The following is a 21,959-nucleotide window of genomic DNA, read 5'->3' as shown; positions in this document are numbered from 1 at the left end:
AAAAAGCATTTCTGGAGAATTTTATTCTGAATACAACACAATTTGTTTCATTAAGATTGCTTAAGTAGTTTTGAAGAAGATGGACTTTAAGTGATAAAAAAGTCTGTTAAAAATTGATTTGATGATCTTAAAAGAACCATTTCTGGTATCTAAAATCTGATTTTAGCATTACATTATTCAAGAAAAATCAGCTCAAAAAGAGTACCATATCGAAGCATTTAATTAAATTTTTCGACGATTTTACATGAACTATTGATGATACCAAACAACTGATTCCTATGCTTTAAAGCATCAACTCGAGTCATCTACTTATAGACGCTATATTAAAAAAACAATAAAACGTTTACAAACAATTTCAACAACAACAACTCTTCTTCAAAGGAAAGGACTTGGGTGGCTTTATCCCCAACTCCTTGGCCAGTTTCGCGTTGGTCTCGTGCTGATTGGCCACATACCTCAGCCCTCCATCTTTGTCCACTTGCGCCATATTCGCTCTCTCCCAATCCCCGTGCACCATCACCGGTTTCTTAGGATCCGCCGGTTCCATACACCTCAAATAATCCATCATGTCCTGCATACGATCCTGAAAATGATCCCCGAACATGTCGGGGTTCAAAGCCATGTAAGCGGTACCCAAATTGGCCGCCTCCGAACTATCGCCCACTTTAGCCCACGATCTTATTTTCGGACCATAGTTGGCATCTGCAAAAGACTGTTTATTTAGTGTGTTCTTTTGCTCAGTTTATAGAAAAATTACCCGCCAATATTCCACAAAATATCTCCACCAACATGCCCAAGCCATAACCTTTGTATCCGGAACTCTCTTCGGTACCACCAACTGGAAGTAACCGGGCAGCCTTATAAGCCTTGGTGGCGTCAGTTTCATTTTGACCTTGCTCATTAACTGCCCATCCTTGAGGGATGGGTAACCCCTTCCTCCTCATTATCTCGATCTACACAACCCTGATTAATCAGTTGCCTAATCCAGCTGCAACCCTTACCTTGCCTAAAGAAACCGCTGTGGTGGCCATATCCAGAACAAAAGAATCCCCGCACAAACCAGGAGCACCCAGGGCAATAGGATTGGTGCCCAAACAAGATTTTTTCGCCCTAATCGGGGTCATTAGGGGTGACGTATTGGTGAAACTGAGCCCAATTAGTCCCTGTTCTATCGCTTGTAAGGAGTAAAAGCTTGATATGCCATAGTGGTTGCAACATTTGGCGGAAACAAAAGACACTCCGCACTTTTTGGCTTTTTTCATGGCCAAGCACATGCAGAAGTTGCCGGTGATGGCTCCGAAACCGTTGTTACCGTTTACGTAAGCCGAGGCCGGGGTTTCTTTGATTATTTCTGGATCGGCGCATGGGTTCGTTCGCTTTTTTTGAATGTCTCTTACGTACTTTTCTATGGATTCAATAAATGGTGCTTGAGATAAAGAAAGACAGAAGCATAAAAGAGTGTATATCCATCTAATAGGAGGAGGTTAAGAACTCGAGTAGTTTCAGCAAATAGATTTTAAATGACAAAGAAATAATTGAAAATAAGGGATTCAAAGACGAATAACTAGTTTAAAGCTGGATATCTTGGAAGGTTTTAGTCGCGGTCTGTTCGGCAAAAAGGCATATTTTTAAAGAATTGAATTCTGAATGCAACGCAATTTGTTTCATTAAAATGGCCCAAGTAGTTTTTAAGAAAATTGATTTTGAATGGTATAAAGTCACTTGGGAATAAAGGATTAGTGAGTTTACTGTTGAAGGTTGGATAACTTGGAAAGGTTTAGTAGTACTCTATTAGCGTAAAAGAAACTAATTCTGAATACAACGCAATTTGTTTAATTAAGATTGATTAAGTAGTTTTTGCGATAATTAATTTTGAATGATATCAAGTGAGTTGGTAATAAGGGATTCTTGAGTTTAGTATTTGAGGCTGTATAACTTGTAAAGTTATAGTGGCGGTCCTTGGTTCTAAAAGGAACATTTTTAAAGGACTTAATTCTAAATAAAATGCAGTTTTTGTCATCGAGATTGCTCAAGTAGTATTTAAATTAATTGACTTTAAGCGATGAAAGGTAGCTAACAAATTAAAAAAAAATGTTTCTAACTGGTTTAAGACTGAATAAGTTGGAAACTTCTAATGTACGGATTTATTTCTTAATGAAAGGCAAATTATTTCATTGAGATTGTTTAAGTACATTTTGGTTTTATACCTGGTTTAAGGCTGCATAGTTTGGAAGGTTTTAGTACCAGCCTATTAGACTAAAAGCAAAATTTTTAGAGAAATTAATTCTGAATGCAACGCAATTTGTTCCATTAAAATTGCGCAAGCAGTTTTTAAGAAAATAGATTTTGAATGGTATAAAGTCAGTTGGAAATAAAGGATTATAGAGTTTACTATGTGAGGCTGGATTACTTGTAAACTTGTAGTGGCGGTCTGTTGGACTAAAAGGAACATTTTTAGAGAAATTAATTTTGAATCCAACGTAATTTGTTTCATTAAGATTGCTTAAGTAGTTCTTGAGAAAATTGTTTTTGAATGGTATAAGGTCAGTTGGGAATAAGGGATCATAGAATTTAAAGCCCGATGACTTGGAAGATTTTACTTAAGGTCTGTTGGACTTATAAAATATTTTTAGAGGATTTAATTATGAATCCAATGCAATTTGTTTAATTAAGATCGCTTAAGTATTTCTTGAGAAAATTAATTTTGAATGATATGAAGTTAGTTAGGAATGAGGGGTTTTAGAGTTCACTGGATAACTTGAAAAGGTTTAGTGGCGGCCTATTGGAGTAAAAGGAACATTTCTAGAGGATTCGATTCTGAATTCAAGGCATTTTGTTTCATTAAAATTACTTGAGTAGTTTTTGAGAAAATTGATTTTGAATGAAGTTAATCAGGGATAAGGGATTATAGAGTTCATTCTTTTAGACTGGATACCTTGAAAAGGTTTATTAGTAGTCTGTTGGGCCAAAAATAACATTTTTGGAGGATTTAATACTGAATCCAATGCAATTTGTTTCATTAAGATTGCTCAAGTAGTTTTTGAGATAATGGACTTTAGTTGATGAAAAGTCTGCTGGAAATTAAAAAAAATATATTTCCACTTAATTTAAGGCTAGATAATTTGGAAAATTTCAGTGATGGTCAATGCAATCATTTTATTGAGATTACTTAAATAGTTTTTGTTTTACTACCTGTTTTGGACTGGATAACTGGGAAGATTTTAGTGGCGGTCGGTGGGGCTTAAAGGGAGATTTTTAGAGAAATTAATTTTGAATAAAATGCAATTTATTTAATTAAGATTGCTTTAGTAGTTCTTGAGAAAATTAATTTCGAATGTTATAAAGTCAGTTGGAGATAAGGGGTTCTACAATTCACTATTTAAGATCGGATAACTTGGAAAGTTTTAGAGGCGGCCTATTAGTCTAAAAAGAACATTTATAAAGAATTTAATTATGATTTCAATGCAATTTGTTTCATTAAGATTGCTTGAGTAGTTCTTGAAAAAATTGTTTTTGAATGGTATAAGGTCAGTTGGGAATAAGGCATCATAGAATTTAAAGCCCGATGACTTGGAAGATTTTACTTGAGGTCTGTTGGACTTATAAAATATTTTTAGAGGATTTAATTATGAATCCAATGCAATTTGTTTAATTAAGATCGCTTAAGTATTTCTTAAGAAAATTGATTTTGAATGATATGAAGTCAGTTAGGAATGAGGGGTTCTAGAGTTCACTGTTTACAACTGGATAACTTGAAAAGGTTTAGTGGCGGCCTATTAGTCTAAAAAGAACATTTGTAAAGAATTTAATTCTGATTTCAATGCAATTTGTTTCATTAAGATTGCTTAACTAGTTTTTGAGCAAATTAACTTTAAGTAATGAAGAGTCAGCTGAAAAGTTCACAAAATTATATTTCTTCCTGGTTTAAAGCTAAGTAACTAGGAAACTTCTGGCTAGAGACTCACCCAGTCTGTTCATGCCATGTGTATAAAACCCTCTGTAGTCAGCTGTCACCAGATTTGAAGCTACAGCCTCCGCTTTATCCTTAGGAGCGCAGAGAGCGATGAAACATTCCTTCATGAACCTTTTCGCTTCTTTTATCGGGGTGATTAGGATTTCTGGAGGCTTTTCCTCTATCATTTTAAACCGATTAAGTTTTCAATGTTTTTTTTTTTAAGACGTCCTCATACTCACTTGACTCGCACACCGACGTTTTTGTATTTTTTAATATAGTGAGGAGTTGCCTCTCTCGAGTGAGGAGTTTCGTTACAAATATGGAAATACAGGCCTGAAGGGCCATGATTGTCGCTTCACTGAGAATTTTTGGTAATGTAATAAATTTTATTTGCCAAATGTGATAACAGTGTCATGTTGTAAAATAGTGGGTTCGGTATGTTAATAATTATCAAACAAAAAGTACTGAAGGTATTTTAGTGAATCAAATTGCGCTAGATTCAGAATTTAATTCTTTAAAATTGTTGTTGTTTTGAGGCCGAAAGTGAATTAATTAAATCAAGTTATGCCCCTTCAAACCTGATTGAGATATTCTTCATTGCAAGTGCCTCAAGAATGATTCAAACTATCTTATTGGAACAACTTGTATTCGAATCAGAAATAAATCGCCTAAACACGTTACTCGAGCTTCAATGAAAAGCTTCTAAGTCATCCAGACCTCAATTGAACTCGATTTTCTCAAAAACTACTGAAAATATCCTAAGGAAACAAATTACATTTGATTCAACTTTTATTCCATTTTCTTGTGCCGACACTGTTTTATCGTTGATTAACTATTCAATCAATGATTCATACCCCTACTATCTGAGCCTGTCCTGATGATAAAACTTGAAATAGCAACAACATTTATCCGCGCATGTCATTATTAATATGCCGTTATCTTATTATTATTGTATCTGAACGGTGAGTTCATCAGTACACCGCGGTGCGTTATTGAAGAAAACAAAAAAATGAAAAGCAGTAAATTCTTATTAGCGGAAAACGACACGAGTAAGTACTAATGAGGCTTAAATGTTACGCTACTGTGCCAAGTAAATTTCCCTTATTATTATTATTATTATAAAGGAAATTGCTAGTGGCAATCATGGTTAATCGGGGTTATTCTTAGTGTTCTTTGGGATTATAGGGACTTTTTATCGTAAATTAACTAGCAGTCTAACATTTGATAAGAACCGGTACTGGGGACCTGGAGAACGCGCTGCAAATCCTGATAATGCAGTACGAAAGTTCACCATTGACATTCCCACGAAAGTGAGTACTGTTGAACCGTTATAAAATAATTTTTTTAAAGAAACCTTTAATATACAGGACCAGGAGGATCTTAAATGGAGACTGGAGCATGTAAGACCCTTGGCACCTCCCTTAGAAGGTGTTCAGCAGCAGTATGGAATGAACACGAACCTCTTGAAAGAGATATTGGAATTCTGGAGGATCCAGTATAGCTGGACTGAGAGGCAACAGTATCTAAACCAGTATCCACAATTTAAAACGAACATCCAAGGTCCCTAAGCACCTTTCCAATAATTGACTTTTTACTATGAACTTTTAGGTCTGGATATCCATTTTCTCCATGTGAAACCTGAGAATCCAGGCAACAAAAAGGTGCTTCCGTTATTGATTGTCCACGGTTGGCCTGGATCGGTCAGGGAGTTTTATGACGTCATAAGAATCTTGACCAAAGTCAGCGATGACAGGGATTTCGTTTTTGAGGTGGTTGCTCCTCATATTCCAGGATTCGGGTTTTCACAGAAGGCTGCTAAACCTGGATTGGGTTCTAATCAGGTTGCTGTCATAATGTCGAACCTTATGGAAAGGTTGGGACATAAGAAGTTTTATTGTCAAGGTAAGCACTAAATTGGTATAATATTTACGAATTAATTGATTATCGAAAAAAGGAGTAATTTTTCGTTGAGTTTGTTTTATTAAAACAGTCGGTTTAATTGGAAAAAAGTAGCTGAAAATATAAGTGCCTTGTAACGGGTTTTGTGGTATCAAACATCTGATTTCAACATTGAGTTACGTACTTGGGAAAAACTGACTGAAAGAGATGAGTATTTTGTCAATGGGTTTGTTCTGATTTTTGACTTTAGGATAGGATATTAAAATGTGTATTAATAAAATCTCAAAAACGCATTCAAAATGGCCTGGCTACTATTTCCTTATAAATAACCAGTCTTTACTTTTAGTTAATCATTTTATAAAAAAATATATATTTTTTTAAAGGAACGATTTTGGTTTCTTGAAATCAAAATGAATGGGTCGAGTGGGTGCTCATTTTTAGCTACTCATGTCCAATAAAAGCGATGCACTGGCTGCCTGCTGTCAATCTGTATTAACATCTATTATATTTCGATATTATTTCAATAAACCATAAAAATGTTTTCAATGTTCCTTTTAGATTTGGTAATATAAAGAAATGATTGAGAATTGATTGAAAAGCCATAATTGAATTTATAACTGTACCACATGCTAAAAGAATGAAAGGAATTTTAGCAGAAATAAATGAAACTCACGTTGCCAATCTCACTCCAAGAAAAAAAAAGTTTTTTATAATTTTCGGCAAAATCGGCAAAATAAAAAGCAAAAACAAATAAAAATTGTCGCAGCCTATCTGTTCAAAAAATGTTGAAAACTCGACTAACCTGGCATTAGTGAAATAAACTTATTAAGTAGCATAATAGATAATGAGCACACTTTAACACACTCAAGTCCATGATTATATTAAATTGATACTACCAACATATCTTCAAAACCATTTCTCCCATATTAAAATGAGGTATCTTATTGGGAAACACATGCTGTATAAATGGTTTACATGTAGAAATTCAGCTATAGATTAATGATTTATTTAGAATTTATCAAGCAAATAAGAAAAATAATAATCGATATATTTATAAAATTATATTTTAAGAAAAAAAAATTAAACAAACATTCTTGACGTTACCATGAGCTCTTGATCTGTCCTTTATTCAGAAAATCTCATCTTCTCTTCTTTAAATTAATTTAAAAACAGTGTAAAAAAATTTATTTATCAAGCTTTTCACTCTGTGATGTCATAGTTTTCTTACTCGGTTAATTATTCATTTTTATATTTCCTTGCCTTTTTTACTCCTTTATCCTTTTCTCTCTCTCTTTCTCGGTTCTTCATCCTCGTTATAAATTTTTATGTTAAGTACTTTGACTAGTGCAGAATTAAATTTCCTTATATTATTCTTTTATGTTTCAAATTCGAGTTATTTATTGTCTTAGAATACGTGTATGGTGTATTTTGCAAATTTATTTAAGTCAATGCTAAAATCACATATTAATCACCAGCCCTATACCAGACACCCAATCAATACTTTCATCCAAATCTACATAATAGGAAATTTTACTTTTGTTGTTGTAAAATGGCCTTTTATTCGGTTAAATAAATACCCAAATTACAACTCATAAAACTTATAAATCCATAATTTGAAATACATAAATTAATACGTCTCGCCATAATCGAGTCACGTCATAATCATCTCTCTACTTATCAATCACTTCTGCCAACCTAACAAATTCTAAAAAACACTCTATTGACATTTGTTTCACTTTATACACTATATAAACAGGTACTCTAATGAATTCTCTAATTAAATACGTTAATATTTTGGTCATTAGGTTGTGCATGTATTTTACTATTATAATGAAAATGTTTAATTATATCTTCCTAAAAAATAAATACAGACGTTCTTATACTCTAAACTAAACTTATATTTAAAGATCGACTGGCTTTTGCATACTATTATTATAATAAAAATTTATAAATTTCTCTGCATGCCTAGTTGATATAAAAATAAATTAAGGACTTTTTTTCTTTGTTTTTTTTTCTGAATTGCAAAATTTTGTAAACAATAAGTTGTAGATAATATTCATGATTGAAAGCTAGGTACTAATATTGTTTAATGATATTTCTACGCTAATGATTACTAAATATATATGCATATAATAACAATAAAGCCAAAAAATTGAAAATGTTAAATAATTAAATGCAAATGATTTATTTTTTAACGTATTTATAGGTACTATAATTTTCTGTTTTGCTTAAAGTTTCTTTGTATTGAGTAGGATAGTACAAACACGATTAAAATAAAGTAAATAAGTGTTTAATTTACTTAACTCGGTGTTCATTAAAAGGGAAAAATATATGTATATGTATGTATGTGTATATAATTATAGATAGTTGTTAGGTTTAATTTTGTTTTTTCTTTTTTTTTTCCTTTCCTGTACTTACTTACCTTAATTGTTTAACAAAAAATTTTCTATTTTGCTTTAAAATAATGTTTTCATGTGCACACATTAACGCAAGGTCCATCTTAAATAATTTTAATATTTTTCAAGTACATGTAGATAGTTATCAATATGATTTGATTGGGGTTTCAGAGACATGGTTACATACAGGGGTTACCAACGAAGTCATAGAATTGCAAAATTATAGTCTCATACGGCCAGATCGATTAAGCAGGGGAGGTGGTATAGCTGTTTATGTAAAATCATGTATCGACTATCGTGAAGTTCTTAAGGAAACATGCGATTATCTTGAGCATGTCTGGATCGAATTAAAAGTAAATAATCAAAAAGTTTTAATTGGTAATATATATCGTCCTCCCAAGAGCGACATACATCTATTCTATTCCCGTCTTGAAAATATTATGACCGACTTTTATGTTAACTATGAGTCTATTTTACTTTTGGGTGACTTTAATATAAATTTTTTAGATTTGAATTTAAAGGTATCATTAAGCGAAATTACTGAATTATATGGTTTGCAACAGCTTATAACTGACCCTACCAGAATATCCAACACCACTATGTCTTTAATTGATTTACTTTTCTCAAATTTAGAGTCGGTGGAGAATTGTGGAATAAGGGATATTGAAATATCGGATCATATGCTAATTTACTGCAACATAAACTTTGATATACCTAAGCCTCAAATTTATAATTTCACTTATAGAGATTTACAAAATATCAACACTTGTTTATTTCAGTCTGATATTGAATCGATTCCCTGGCATAATATGTACAATATGGCCGATTTAAATAATAAAGTTTTTTTTTTTACTCAATCTTTATTAGAATTAATTAACTTACATGCTCCTATAAAAAACGTAAAGGGTAAAACTAGACCATATTGCCCCTGGATTACTCCTAATATTAGATTTATACAAAGACTTCGCAACTCGGCTTTACGTAAATTTAGCAACACCAAAAGTCGCGAGGATTGGGAAAATTATAAGCAGTACAGAAATCTTGCAACTAGTTCAATTAGGGCGGAAAAAAAGGCATACCTGGCTCACAGATTTAGAGTATGTAATAACAAAGAAACATGGCAAGAACTTAATAAACTAAATATTTCTAATAAATCAAATATACAACTTCCTCCTCTTATGCAAGATGTAGATAAACTTAATTTTTTTTTTCTAATATTAACAAAAACAATAATAACCCTGACGAAGAATTTGTTGGGTATTTTAAAAAACATAGGTTAAATTATTTGGCTGAATTTAAATTTAATTTGGTGACACAAGATATAATAATAAATTACTTAAAATCTATTAAATCTAAAGCATTTGGCGTTGATCAATTAAACATTACCCTGATTTTGCTTTGTTGTCCTGCCATAATTAAACCACTCACTCATATTATAAACGTATGTTTAGAACAAAACTGCTTTCCCGATCAATGGAAAGAAGCCAATGTTATTCCTTTGCCTAAAATAAAAAATCCTGTTGAATTTAATGGTGTTCGCTCAATATCTGTACTTCCTATACTATCAAAAATATTAGAAAAAGTTATGGAGTATCAAATAGTTCAATATTTAAATGTAAATAATTTAATTCCTAAATACCAGTCTGGGTTTCGTAAGGGGTATACTTGTGCAACCGCTTTATCTAAAGTGACTGATGATATTTTTAAGGAACTTGATAAAAATAAAGCTACGGTGTTGATTCTCTTAGATTTTTCTAAAGCCTTTGACATGGTAAATCACAGAATATTACTAACTATATTAGAATATATGGGTTTTGCTGAGTCTGCGTTGGCATTGGTGTCTTCTTTCTTGTTTAATCGAAAACAAAGAGTAGTGCTTAATAACAATAAATCAAATGCACTGGATGTTACCTCTGGGGTACCCCAAGGTAGCATTCTTGGTCCTTTGTTTTATACTCTTTATACTTCACAAATTTTACACTGTAAACACCATTGCTATGCAGATGACACCCAGCTATTTTATTCATTTCATCACACTAATGTTGTCCAAGCTAATCAATATATAAATGAGGATTTAAATACCTTAAATATAGAAACTCAAAAATTACTTCTAAAGATTAACCCCACTAAATCAGCAGCTATTCTTTTTTGTAGTGACAATCATCGAACTAATATTTTAAATAATTTAAATGTACACCTTAATAACAATATAATAAGTTTTAAAAACTCTGCAAAAAATCTTGGACTAGTAATGGACTATAAACTTAGATTCAAAGAACATGTTACCCTTAAACTAAAAAATGGATATTCTGCCTTAAAAACAATATATCGTCAAAGACATTTTTTTAAGCTCAAGTATCAAAAAACTGCTCTGTGATGCTTTAGTACTATCACCGTTAAATTTTTGCGACACAATTTATGGACCATGTCTCGATAACTCCGACTCAGGTAGAATTCAAAAACTTCAAAACTCTTGCTTAAGACTTATATTTGGTATAAGAAGACGGCAACATATTTCTTATAAATTAAAAGAAGCAGGTTGGCTAAATATGCACAATAGACGAATATTACATATTTTATGTTTTTCTTACAAAATTCTTAAATCAAAAACTCCGCCTTATTTACTTGAAAAGCTTACCTATCGTACTGATGTGCATAATCTTAATATAAGACGTAAAAATCTTTTAACAATTCCTAGCCATAGCAAACAACTCTTTAAGCGATCCTTTTCTTATGTCGTACCAAATTTGATTAATAAGTTCAAAATAATTAATTTAACTTTTAAATTAAAAACCAAGCTTCTTCTTTTAAATCAAACTTAATTTTTCTTGAATGCCTTTCTTTATTAAAATACTACGCACATGCTAACTAACTGAATGCAACGTAAAATATTCTATTAACATTTATTATTCAAAAATTAACTGTTTAAAAAAAAAAAAAAAAGAAGAAAAAAGAAGATTTTTTTCATTCCGTTTCATCCATTTTTCCCCCTACTGCTTTTTCCCCTCATAAGTATATGCCTACCTATTTGTGTTTTTTTTTTAGTTTGTCTATAAGAATTGTTTTTTTTTTCTCTCACTTCTTCTATTATAAGCCTTAACAGAATCCAGGAAGTTGTTTCCTTCTTTTCTGGAAGTCTGAATGCATGGCTTTTTAGTTGCCTTACTTGTGTTAACTAAATTCTTTATATAACCTATTGTTTTTAATATGCTCTCTTTGTTTAATATTCTAATATTCAATTCCATGTATATAATCATATTACCTTCTGTAATTATGCTTTTTTTTGTATTGGTGGCTAATAAACGTCTTATTATTATTATTATTATTATTATTATATATAATGTACAATAATTACTAATAACCAATCACTTAGTATAATTACTAAGTATCAGCTAAATGTCAGCAATTATTATTGCAGGTGGAGACTTTGGTGCAATAATCCTCCAAGGCCTCGCAGTGCTCTATCCAGAAAAAGTCCTCGGGTACCACACCAACATGGCGTACGTCAGCACCCCTTGGGCGTACATAAAAACCTTCTTGGGGCAACTTTACCCTTCGTGGGTGGTGAAGCCAGAGCACCAACACCGAGTCTACCCCTTATGGAGAAAACTGGAAGGCAGGATCCGTGAAACTGGATATTTGCACTTGCAAGCCACTAAGCCGGACACCTTAGGTTTCCAGGAAACCGATAAAATTTCCATTAAAAAAAAAAGTGATTTTTAGGTGTGGCGATGACCGACTCGCCGGCCGGATTGGCGGCTTATATCCTGGAAAAATTCACTTCTGGCACGAACATCGCGTATCAGAGAAGAGAAGACGGTGGTTTACTGGAAAGGTTCACTTACACAGACCTTCTGGATAACGTTATGTTGTACTGGTGGACTTCCAGTGCCACCACCTCCTTTAGATTGTACGCGGAGACTTTCAGTAAGAGGCACTCGGAAGAGAAAGTGCTACAGTGAGTTCTGGATAAAGAGAGTCTGTTAGTGATGGGGACTATTAATTGTTTTTAGGAGGCCTCTGAAAGTTCCCACTGCTATAGCGAGATTCGCCCACGATTTCTACGTGGCCGATGGACTTCTTGGGGACATTTATCGGAATAATTTACAACTGAATGATCTGGACGGGGGCCATTTTGCGGCATTTGAGGTTCCGGAGGTTTTTACTCGGGATGTTTTTTCAGCAGTTGAGAAATTTGAGGAGTATCATAAGAAGAGAACATGATTTGTTTCTTTTCATTAAATACAGATTTTATTTTATTAAGAAAAAACGTTTTCCTTCTTCGTCTACATGTTCATCTTCATCTTTGTGTTTGTCTACTTCTTCTCATCCCATGTTTTTCTAAGACTCCTGATAAGAACGTTCCAGTAGAGATGGAGTACAAAACCCTTAACTCATTATGGGTTTTTACTCCATTTAGGCTCTCATAGGTCGTAAATACTTATTCCTATGAAAAAAATCATATTTACCTTTTTTGTAAAATATAAAATTTCCTATAAAATGAGCCCAATAGTAATTTTTTAAGTCAAATACATCCAAAGATAGCTTGGTTTGTTGCCTATCGTTATTAAAAATTTAAGATTCTCCCTTCATTTTACTCCTCAGTCACGTTTGTTGGTCCAATAAAGTACAATTTATTCCAGGCAGCCCTTAAAGCACAACCGATCCCAACTGCTTATAATAATAAATTTATTAATGGGATTTCTGGATTTTTTACACCACAATTAGCATAATCCCAATTGCCTGAATTAAATCGATAATTTAGTCCAGGCAGTCATTTTCCTATAGTTTTGTGCCCCTTTAACCTGATTTTTGGATCATTTCCACCTGTACAGAAGAATTCAAGAAGTGCCAGGAATAAAGCAACAATTTATTCCAGGCAGTCCCTAAAGCACAATTGCCTGGAATAAATCGATAACTTAGTCCAGGCAGTCATTTCCCTACAGTTTTGTACCCTTTTAACCTGATTTCTGGATCATTGCCACCCTCAAAGAAGAATTCAACCCCTACTTCTTCTCATTACGGATTCTTACTCCATTTGGGCCCTCATAGAGCCTAAACTTTCATTCCTATGAAAAAAGTTACAATTTCCTTTTTTGTAGAATATAAAATTTCCTACAAAATAAATGAGTTCAATGGCAATTCTTTAAGTCAAACAAGTCCAGAGATTCAGTCACCTAAACACTCATACCTCACTGCCAATCACCTACATGTTTAATTGCAAATATAGAAAAAACTATTGGAACTAAACAGATGAAAGTTCTAGATAAGGTAGTTTGGTATGTTGCCTGCCGTTACTGAAAGTTTCAGAATTTCAGGTCTCTTCAATCAAAAGTTATTTGAGCCAAAGCAGGCGGGAACCTAGACGCCTGGAATAAATAATTTATCAATGAGATTTCTGGATGTTGCACACCTTCAAAATACAGTTCAACGCCAATTGCCTGGAATAAAGCAACAATTTATTCCCGGCAGTCGTTAAGACACAATTGCCTGGAATAAATCGATAAAATAGTCCAGGCAGTCATTTCTTATTTTAGTCAAACACATCCAGAGATTGAGTAATCCAAACACAATCACCTACTCTCTGGCACCTACAAGTTTAAGTGCAAATAAAAAAAAAACTATTGTGGCTAAATAGTTGACGGTTCTAGAGAAGGTAGCTTGGTATGTCGCCTACCATTATTGAAAGTTTTATATTTTTAGACCTCTTCAGTGAAAAGTTATTTGAGCCAAAGCAGGCGAGGACCTAGACGTCTTTTCAGGCTTCTCAGATAGACATTTGTGACTCAACTTCAATTGCCTTGAATAAATAATTTATCAACGGGATTTCTGGATGTTGCACACTCTCAAAATACAGCTCAACGTCAATTGCCTGGAATAAAGCAATAATTTAGTCCAGATAGTCAATTTCTCATATTTTTGTGCCCATTTATCCTGGATTAATTTTACCTTCAAAGAAGAATTCAACTCCTAGTCTACCTGCTTCTTCTCATTATAAATCTTACTGCATTTGGGCTCTCATAGCTCCTAAATACTCATTCCTATGAAAAAAGTTATATTTTCCTTTGTTGTAAAATATAAAATTTCCTACAAAACGATCTCATAATCAATTGCTTCAGTCAAATACTTTTAGAGATTCAGTCACCTAAACACTCACATCTGACTACCACCTTCAAGTTTAATTGCAAATACAGGAAAACCTATTGAGACTAAACAATTCAAAATTGTTGACAAGGTAGCTGGATGTGTTGCCTACCGTTACTCAAAGTTTCAGATTCTTAGACCTCTTCAGTGAAAAGTTATATGAGCCAAGACAACCGAGGCATCCAGACTTATTACCATGTTTCTCAAATGGACATTTGTGACTCAACCCAAATTGGCTGGAGCAAATAATTTATCAACGGGATTTCTGGATGTTGCACAGTCTCAAAACAGAGTTCAACGTCAATTGCCTGAAACAAAGCAACAATTTAGTCCAGGTAAACATTTCCCTACAGTTTTGTGCCTATTTAACTGATTTCTGGATCATTCCCACTCTCAAAGAAAAATTTAACCCCTAGTCTATTTACTTCTTCTTACTATAGATTCTTACTCCATTTGGCCTTACATAGCTCCTAAACACCCAGTCCTGTGAAAAAAGTTATTAATACCTTTCTGGTAGAATATAAAATTTCCTGCAAAATGAGCTTAAAAGCAAAGTTTTTTAAATCAAACAATTCCAGAGATTCAGTCACCTAAACATTCACACCTCACTGCCAATCACCTACATGTTTAATTGCAAATATAGAAAAAACTATTGGAACTAAACAGATGAAAGTTCTAGATAAGGTTGTTTGGTATGCTGCCTGCCGTTACTTAAAGTTACAGAATTTCAGGTCTCTTCAATCAAAAGTTAGTTGAGCCAAAGCAGACGGGGACCTAGACGCCTGGAATAAATTTTATCAATGGGATTACTGGATGCTGCACATCTTCAAAATACAGTTCAACGCCAATTCCCTGGAATAAAGCAACAATTTATTCCAGGCAGTCCTTATTATTGCCTGGAATAAATTGATAAAATAGTCCAGGCAGTCATTTCTTATTTTAGTCAAACACATCCAGAGATTCAGTAATCTAAACACAATCGCCTACTCTCTGGCACCTACAAGTTTAAGTGTAAATAAAAAAAAACTATTGTGGCTAAATAGTTGACGGTTCTAGAGAAGGTAGTTTGATATGTCGCCTACCATTATTGAAAGTTTTATATTTTTAGACCTCTTCAGTGAAAAGTTATTTTAGCCAATGCTGGCGAGGCACCTAAACCCGCAGATTCAAACGTGAAAGTAAGTGTTTTTTGAGATTCTCCCTCATTTTGCTCCTCACTCACTTCCTCAAATGCCTTGAAAAGTCAATTTAATTACGTAATATTGATCCTCACAGACGAGGATCACCCTTTTATTACGATCGCGTAGGATTTGTGGCTTTCAGAGGGGAATTCATGCCATAAAAGTGGTTTTTTTCGGTTTCTACCTCAATTTATTTCGCACTTGCGTTTGTTGAGGGAATAAAGCAACAATTCATTCCAGGTAGTCTTTAAAGCACAACTACCTGGAATAATTACTTTATTAAGGGGATTTCTGGATGTTTGCACCCTCAAATTAGATCACAACCCCAAATGCCTAGAATAAATCGATAATTTAATTCAGGTAGTGATTTCCCTACAGTTTAATGCCCCTTTAACCCGATTTCTCAAAGAAGAATAGTGATTGGAATAAAGCAAAAATTTATTCAAGAACTCATCTGCCTGGAGTAAATTATTTATTAATGAGATTTAACATTGAATTATTAATCCAGGAGTTTTGGAAACCCAAGGACTGCCATGCTAGAACTAAATTTCTACTGATGGTTATGTAAATTCGATAATTATTCAAATAAATGTTATATTTATGCTCTAAAAGGTGTGATGGGTCAATTTTTCGGATTTCTACCCTTATTCAGCCCTCACTAAAGTCCCCAAATGCCGTGAATCGTTAATTTTCTCACACAATTCTGATAAATATAAAAAATTTTAAAATAAAAAGCAAATTAGAAAAATGTCTATTTTTCATACGTAAGCGCGAAAATTGAAAATTTTAATTTTTTATGTTCTCACATGCAGCTAACGTAATATTTTCAAAAAACATTTTTCTTCTTGGAGTTCTTGCAAGATCTTCTTTTCTTGCAGTTTGCCGATGATATCGCATTAATTACACATGCAAAATCTGGTTCAGAAGACGTTTCAACAATATGCCCAACAAATTGAGGTCTGGTTCTGAAAATGGCGGTTAATTCAAAATCCGCATTCAAACTTCAATACCTCCTATTTAACCACTTATTATCTGGGAATGGAAATTGACACCAAAGCCAATGAAACATTCTAAAGTAGCGCAAAGCATTTCTGAGTACTAACGTTCAGAAATCATGGAATTAATGTCAGAATTCAATTTTTAATCAAAAAATTAATCAGCTCTCTTAAAGCACAGGAATTAAGTCAATCTATCGGGTTTTTAAGTCCACACAACACTGAGTTCCTAGAGCCACTATTGAGAACAAGAGAGAACAAAAATTCCAGGCACAGATTCTCCAATTATTCTTAACTTATACTTTTTTCAATATTCCCTTGGTTTTATACAATACATACCTATACTGTAATTATTGTATACAATTCACCTTGGATGTAGAACTTTGGTCGACGACCTTTTAGGAAAGCAATAAAGATCTTAATAATAATAAGTATAAAATCCTTAATATTTATAAAAACATTTTTTATTATATCCTAACCTAAATATCACAATTAATTAAAAGGTCCAATTAAGAACTCAAAAAGTTGTTAAAGGAGGCGGCCCTTGTTCCCTCGGGGTCGTACTTCCTGGCGATCCTGGACCAGTCCTTAGGGTGATTCGCTTTCACGAAATTCGCTCCCTTTTTCACGAAACGCTTTTGGGCCTCGGTACATTTGGCGCAATTTGACTCAATGGCTTCGGGAATATGCTCTGGAATTTAAGGAAGAAAAGGGAAACATTAGTTATGGAATACTAACTTGTCCACATCCAGAGATTCTTAAATAAGAAGATCAGTTTTCTATGTGATATTTTGTAGTGAGAAAAGTGAATATCAAGTGAACACTTGAAGGCCTATTTTTACTTCCTTTATCCCTTTTTTTGTACTATTTAAATTGTACAGCAAATACCTCGGTTATGGCTATTTTAAGGGATTTTAGTTCAATTTCAATTGATCTTTCACTAGTATTTCACTGCACAAATTCCTTTTTTCTTTTACATATTTTAAAACTCAACTCAAAAAGTGTAACTCAAAAAGTATTTGAGGTACAAGAAACGTTTTAGTATGAAATTATTTGGAAAGAAATTTCCTTTCTTTGCTTGTAACTCCTTTAAAAAAATTCCAACTATTTCTTAAAATATTCTCTTAAAAAATGAAAATTTATTACGAAAATTAACAAAAAAATTAGCCTCAACCACGATTGTCATAACTTTTGAAATATTTGCTCTAGAATGACTTTTTTACCCTTAAATTAATCCTTAGACATTTTTTTAATTTTTATGACAAAATTTTGAAAATATTCCAAGTGGTTCCAAAGTTATACCCAAAAATGTCTATTAAAGCATAAGAATCTTGTTGTTCCAATACGAGCTTCAAAAACTTCAATTTTGGTGGCCATTGGACCTTGATGGACAAAATTGCCTCTAATTCAAAAAGTATTTGAGGTACAAGGAACGTTTTAGTATGAAACTACTTGGAAAGAAATTTGCTTTCTTTGCCTATAACTCCTTTAAAAAATTCCAACTATTTCTTAAAATATTCTCTTAAAAAATGAAAATTTATTACGAAAATTAGCAAAAAAATTAGACTCAACCACGATTGTCATAACTTTTGAAATATTTGCTCTAGAATGAAGTTTTTACCCTTAAATTTATCCTCGGACATTTTTTTTATTATTGTGAAAAAATTTTGAAAATATTCCAAGTGGTTCCAAAGTTATACCCAAAAATGTCTATTAAAGCATAAAAATCTTGATGTTCCAATACGAGCTTCAAAAACTTCAATTTTGGTGGCCATTGGACCTTCATGGACAAAATTGGCTCTAACTCAAAAAGTATTTGAGGTACAAAAAATGTTTTAGTATGAAATTATTTGGAAAGAAATTTCCTTTCTTTGCTTATAACTCCCTTTAAAAAAATCCGACTATTTCTTAAAATATTCCCTTAAAAAATGAAGATTTATTACGAAAATTAATAAAAAAATTAGCCCTAACCACGATTGTCATAACTTTTGAAATCTTTGACCTAAAATGACGCTTTTGCCCTTAAATTAATCCTCAGACATTTTTTTCATTTTTGTGAAAAAATTTTGAAAATATTTCAAGTGGTTCCAAAATTATACCCAAAAATGTCTATTAAAGCATAAAAATCTTGATGTTCCAATACGAGCTTCAAAAACTTCAATTTTGGTGGCCATTGGACCTTCATGGACAAAATTGGCTCTAACTCAAAAAGTATTTGAGGTACAAAAAATGTTTTAGTATGAAATTATTTGGAAAGAAATTTCCTTTCTTTGCTTATAACTCCCTTTAAAAAAATCCGACTATTTCTTAAAATATTCTCTTAAAAAATTTAAATTTATTACGAAAATTAACAAAAAAATTAGCCTTAACCTCAATTGTCATAACTTTTGAAATCTTTGACCTAAAATGACGTTTTTGCCCTTAAATTAATCCTTGGACATTTTTTTAATTACTGTAAAAAAAAATTGAAAATATTCCAAGTGGTTCCAAAGTTATACCCAAAAATGTCTATTAAAGCATAAAAATCTTGATGTTCCAATACCAGCTAATCAAAAAAAATCATATTTTGGGTAATGAACACTCATAAAGTTGGTCTTAGTACAATTATTGTACAATGTCCAACAAATAGGTTGATTATATTATTCGATAAATTTAACTTAAAACACCTGTAGTATCATTTTATTTTTTTTTCTGTACAATTTGAGAATTTTAAATTAAATTCACTTTAGGAATTTCTTAGTGATGCATAAGTACAATTTCAATATAAAAAATGAAGAACAAATTGCATAAAATATTAATAGAATTTTGTATTTTGCACATAAATTGTACTAAATCATAATAAAATAATTTTTTAAAATATTTCAATTTTTCTATTTTTAAATAGAGACAGCTAAAGACCATACCTAAAGTTTGTTTAATACTATTTTAAGAAGCCACCTTTATATGGTAAAAGAATTGTATAAAGAAGATAATTGTACTATTTAATAAATAATACTGAAAATACTAGCACTTTCATAGAATTCTTAATTGTACAAGATTATGTAGAAGTTAGATTTAGTACAATTGTAAAAAAAAACCCCCCAAGATACCTCATTATGGTAACTGAACATTAGAAAAAAGATGATTGTACTATTTGATGAATTGTACTGAAAATACTAGCACTTTCTAAAGATCCTTATTTGTACGATTTTTATTAGGAAATTTTTGCCGTTATAACAATTTATTAAATTAAATTGAATTACTTTAGAAATTTCTTAGTAATGCGCCTTAGTACAATTTTAATTTAAAAAAATTGTATAAAATATAACAAACGGAATATTGTACTTTGTAAAATGTGTACAAAAACCGTCTCGTGCGTGTATCTCTTTATTTATCACACAATAAATGTACCTAAATAAGTACAATTTGAAAGTTTCTTAGTGATGGGCCTAAGGCTATTTTATTACAAATTTAATTAAAAAATAAGTGACAGATAGTACTAAATATATCTGGAAAGACACCTTGTGCGTGGCCAGAGGCCTCGTACCAGCACACAAATTCTCTAATGATTTAGGTTTGCTTTTAAATGGAAATTAGACAATTCTTAATAATCCGAAGAAATCGTGTGTTAAATCCTTAGCTTGTCAATTTATATAATAATGGTAAAAGAAAAATTAATTGTATTTGTTTTGTTTTTTCTTGTACAATTCTAACTTCGTACTATTTAAAGTTTAAGACCATTATGCATTTCCTCCAGTTAATTAAACCCCTTTAGAAATTTCTTAGTAATGCGAGGCTTTATACCAAGAAATACAATTTTGTACTACTTAGAAATTTGTACTAAAACACCTCACACCACCCCACTATTTCTCCATTTATCACAATATACGTACTTAAGTCAGTACAATTTTGAAATTTCCTTGTGATGAGAGGCCTCTGGCCACGCATGAGGCCTTTTTACTACAATTTTAATTAAAAAATAAGTGACAGATAGTACAACATATATCTGGGAATAAAATTTTATATTATTTAGAAATTTGTACTAAAAACACCTTGTGCGTGGCCAAAGGCCTCGCACCACCACGTATTTTCTCTTTTTATCATAGTTACAAATTTCTTTAGCCTAAGGCTTTTTTAGTACAATTTACTCTTTATTTACAAAAATTTGTACTAAAAACCAACTTTTCCAATTATCAATTCTTCATGATGCGAAGAATTGTTAGGAAGAAACCCTTAAGTTGTAATAGTACAAAAAATTATAAACTAATAGTAAAAGAAAAGGTATTTGTAATATTTTATATATTGTACTGAAAACACTCCCACAACTTTTTTTTTTGTACAATTTTAATGCAAAACCGTAAGATATACTATATGAAATAAAAATAGAATTTTGTACTATGTAAAGTTTGTACTAAAGACCATCACACCTCCATATATTTTTTCGTCTTAATTAAATTGTATCTACAATAGTACAATTTTAATTAAAAAATAAGTGACCAATAGAATAAATTATCAAGGAATGGGATATTGTGCTACTTAAAAATTTGTACTAAAAAAACCTTGAGGGTGGCACCACCATATTCTCCAGTTTGTACAATTTTTCCATTAAAATTGAAACTACCTTACCTAAAAAATTTCTTAGTGTTACAAAGCCTCTATGCATAACGCTTTTTTAGTACAATTTATTAAATAATACAAAATGTTATTAACGTCTTTTACCCTTTACTAATAGAGGGTTTTTTTTTAAATATTTTATATAGTTCCAGAATACTGGCACAACCACGTAATTGTTAAAATTATCACAATTTCTGGAGATTTAAATAGAGGCAGGCATAAAGTATGTTCAGTACAAAGGGTAAAAGATGTTGAGAGTTTCAGAGCAGTAACTCCAACTTTTCACACAAATTGTACATAACTTATTAGTTATTTTTAACTTGAATCACTCCAAGTACATTACTTACTTCTTAACTCTCTTCCTTCGGCAGTACAAGGTCCTTCATCTAAGATACATTTGATGTAATTCCCCAGAACCCTCTTGTTGGACAATACTTGGTCAATATTCAAATTGTCATAGCGAGATGTGTATTTTTGACCCACCGATAACACTATTTGCACCATAAAAATGACCAGAAACAACTTCATTTTGTTTGACACTGGGTCGTGAAATGATTAAATCAGAATTTTCCGTGTCCTTTTTATGTCTTCGTGTTTGTCGTAAAAATAGGATGGAATTTACGTTTCGAGGACTTCAAGTTTTCTGGTGTGTTTGTTTGTTTGTTTCGTTTAATGGGGGGATTTTTGTTATTCGTGATAATGACCATCATGGTTTAATCGTCATGCGAAACATTCCATTATTGTGGGGAAGTCTTGTGAATATTAAGTGGGTTTTTATCGGTAATAGAAAATGATG

At 32.1% G+C, this 21,959-nt stretch overlaps 3 protein-coding genes across 3 annotated transcripts; 1 reads left to right on the top strand and 2 right to left on the bottom strand.

The window, feature by feature from the left end:
* Window positions 1–304: 304 nt before the first annotated feature.
* Window positions 305–4,372, bottom strand: LOC126743169 (uncharacterized oxidoreductase YjmC-like). The gene is made up of 5 exons (XM_050450150.1): window positions 4,195–4,372; window positions 3,966–4,133; window positions 1,002–1,405; window positions 758–953; window positions 305–702 (listed from the first exon to the last, which is right to left on the bottom strand). Exons 1-5 carry the CDS (start codon window positions 4,298–4,300, stop codon window positions 356–358), a joined length of 1,221 nt encoding a protein of 406 aa, XP_050306107.1. The 5' UTR covers window positions 4,301–4,372; the 3' UTR covers window positions 305–355.
* Window positions 4,373–4,848: 476 nt separating this feature from the next.
* Window positions 4,849–12,520, top strand: LOC126743168 (juvenile hormone epoxide hydrolase 2-like). Its single transcript, XM_050450149.1, has 7 exons — window positions 4,849–5,004; window positions 5,141–5,265; window positions 5,323–5,515; window positions 5,564–5,857; window positions 11,669–11,923; window positions 11,974–12,208; window positions 12,264–12,520. The coding sequence occupies exons 1-7, from the start codon at window positions 4,965–4,967 to the stop codon at window positions 12,472–12,474; spliced, it is 1,353 nt and encodes a 450-aa protein (XP_050306106.1). The 5' UTR covers window positions 4,849–4,964; the 3' UTR covers window positions 12,475–12,520.
* Window positions 12,521–17,016: 4,496 nt separating this feature from the next.
* On the bottom strand, window positions 17,017–21,775 carry LOC126743173 (ejaculatory bulb-specific protein 3-like). Its single transcript, XM_050450155.1, has 2 exons — window positions 21,511–21,775; window positions 17,017–17,261 (listed from the first exon to the last, which is right to left on the bottom strand). Exons 1-2 carry the CDS (start codon window positions 21,689–21,691, stop codon window positions 17,080–17,082), a joined length of 363 nt encoding a protein of 120 aa, XP_050306112.1. The 5' UTR covers window positions 21,692–21,775; the 3' UTR covers window positions 17,017–17,079.
* Window positions 21,776–21,959: the final 184 nt, after the last annotated feature.

The sequence above is a fragment of the Anthonomus grandis genome, chromosome 12 (genome assembly GCF_022605725.1).
Source record: "Anthonomus grandis grandis chromosome 12, icAntGran1.3, whole genome shotgun sequence".
Taxonomy (NCBI): Eukaryota; Metazoa; Arthropoda; class Insecta; order Coleoptera; family Curculionidae; genus Anthonomus; species Anthonomus grandis.
The sequence above is the reverse complement of the archived record's forward strand: the minus strand, read 5'-3'. Positions and strand labels throughout refer to the sequence as shown.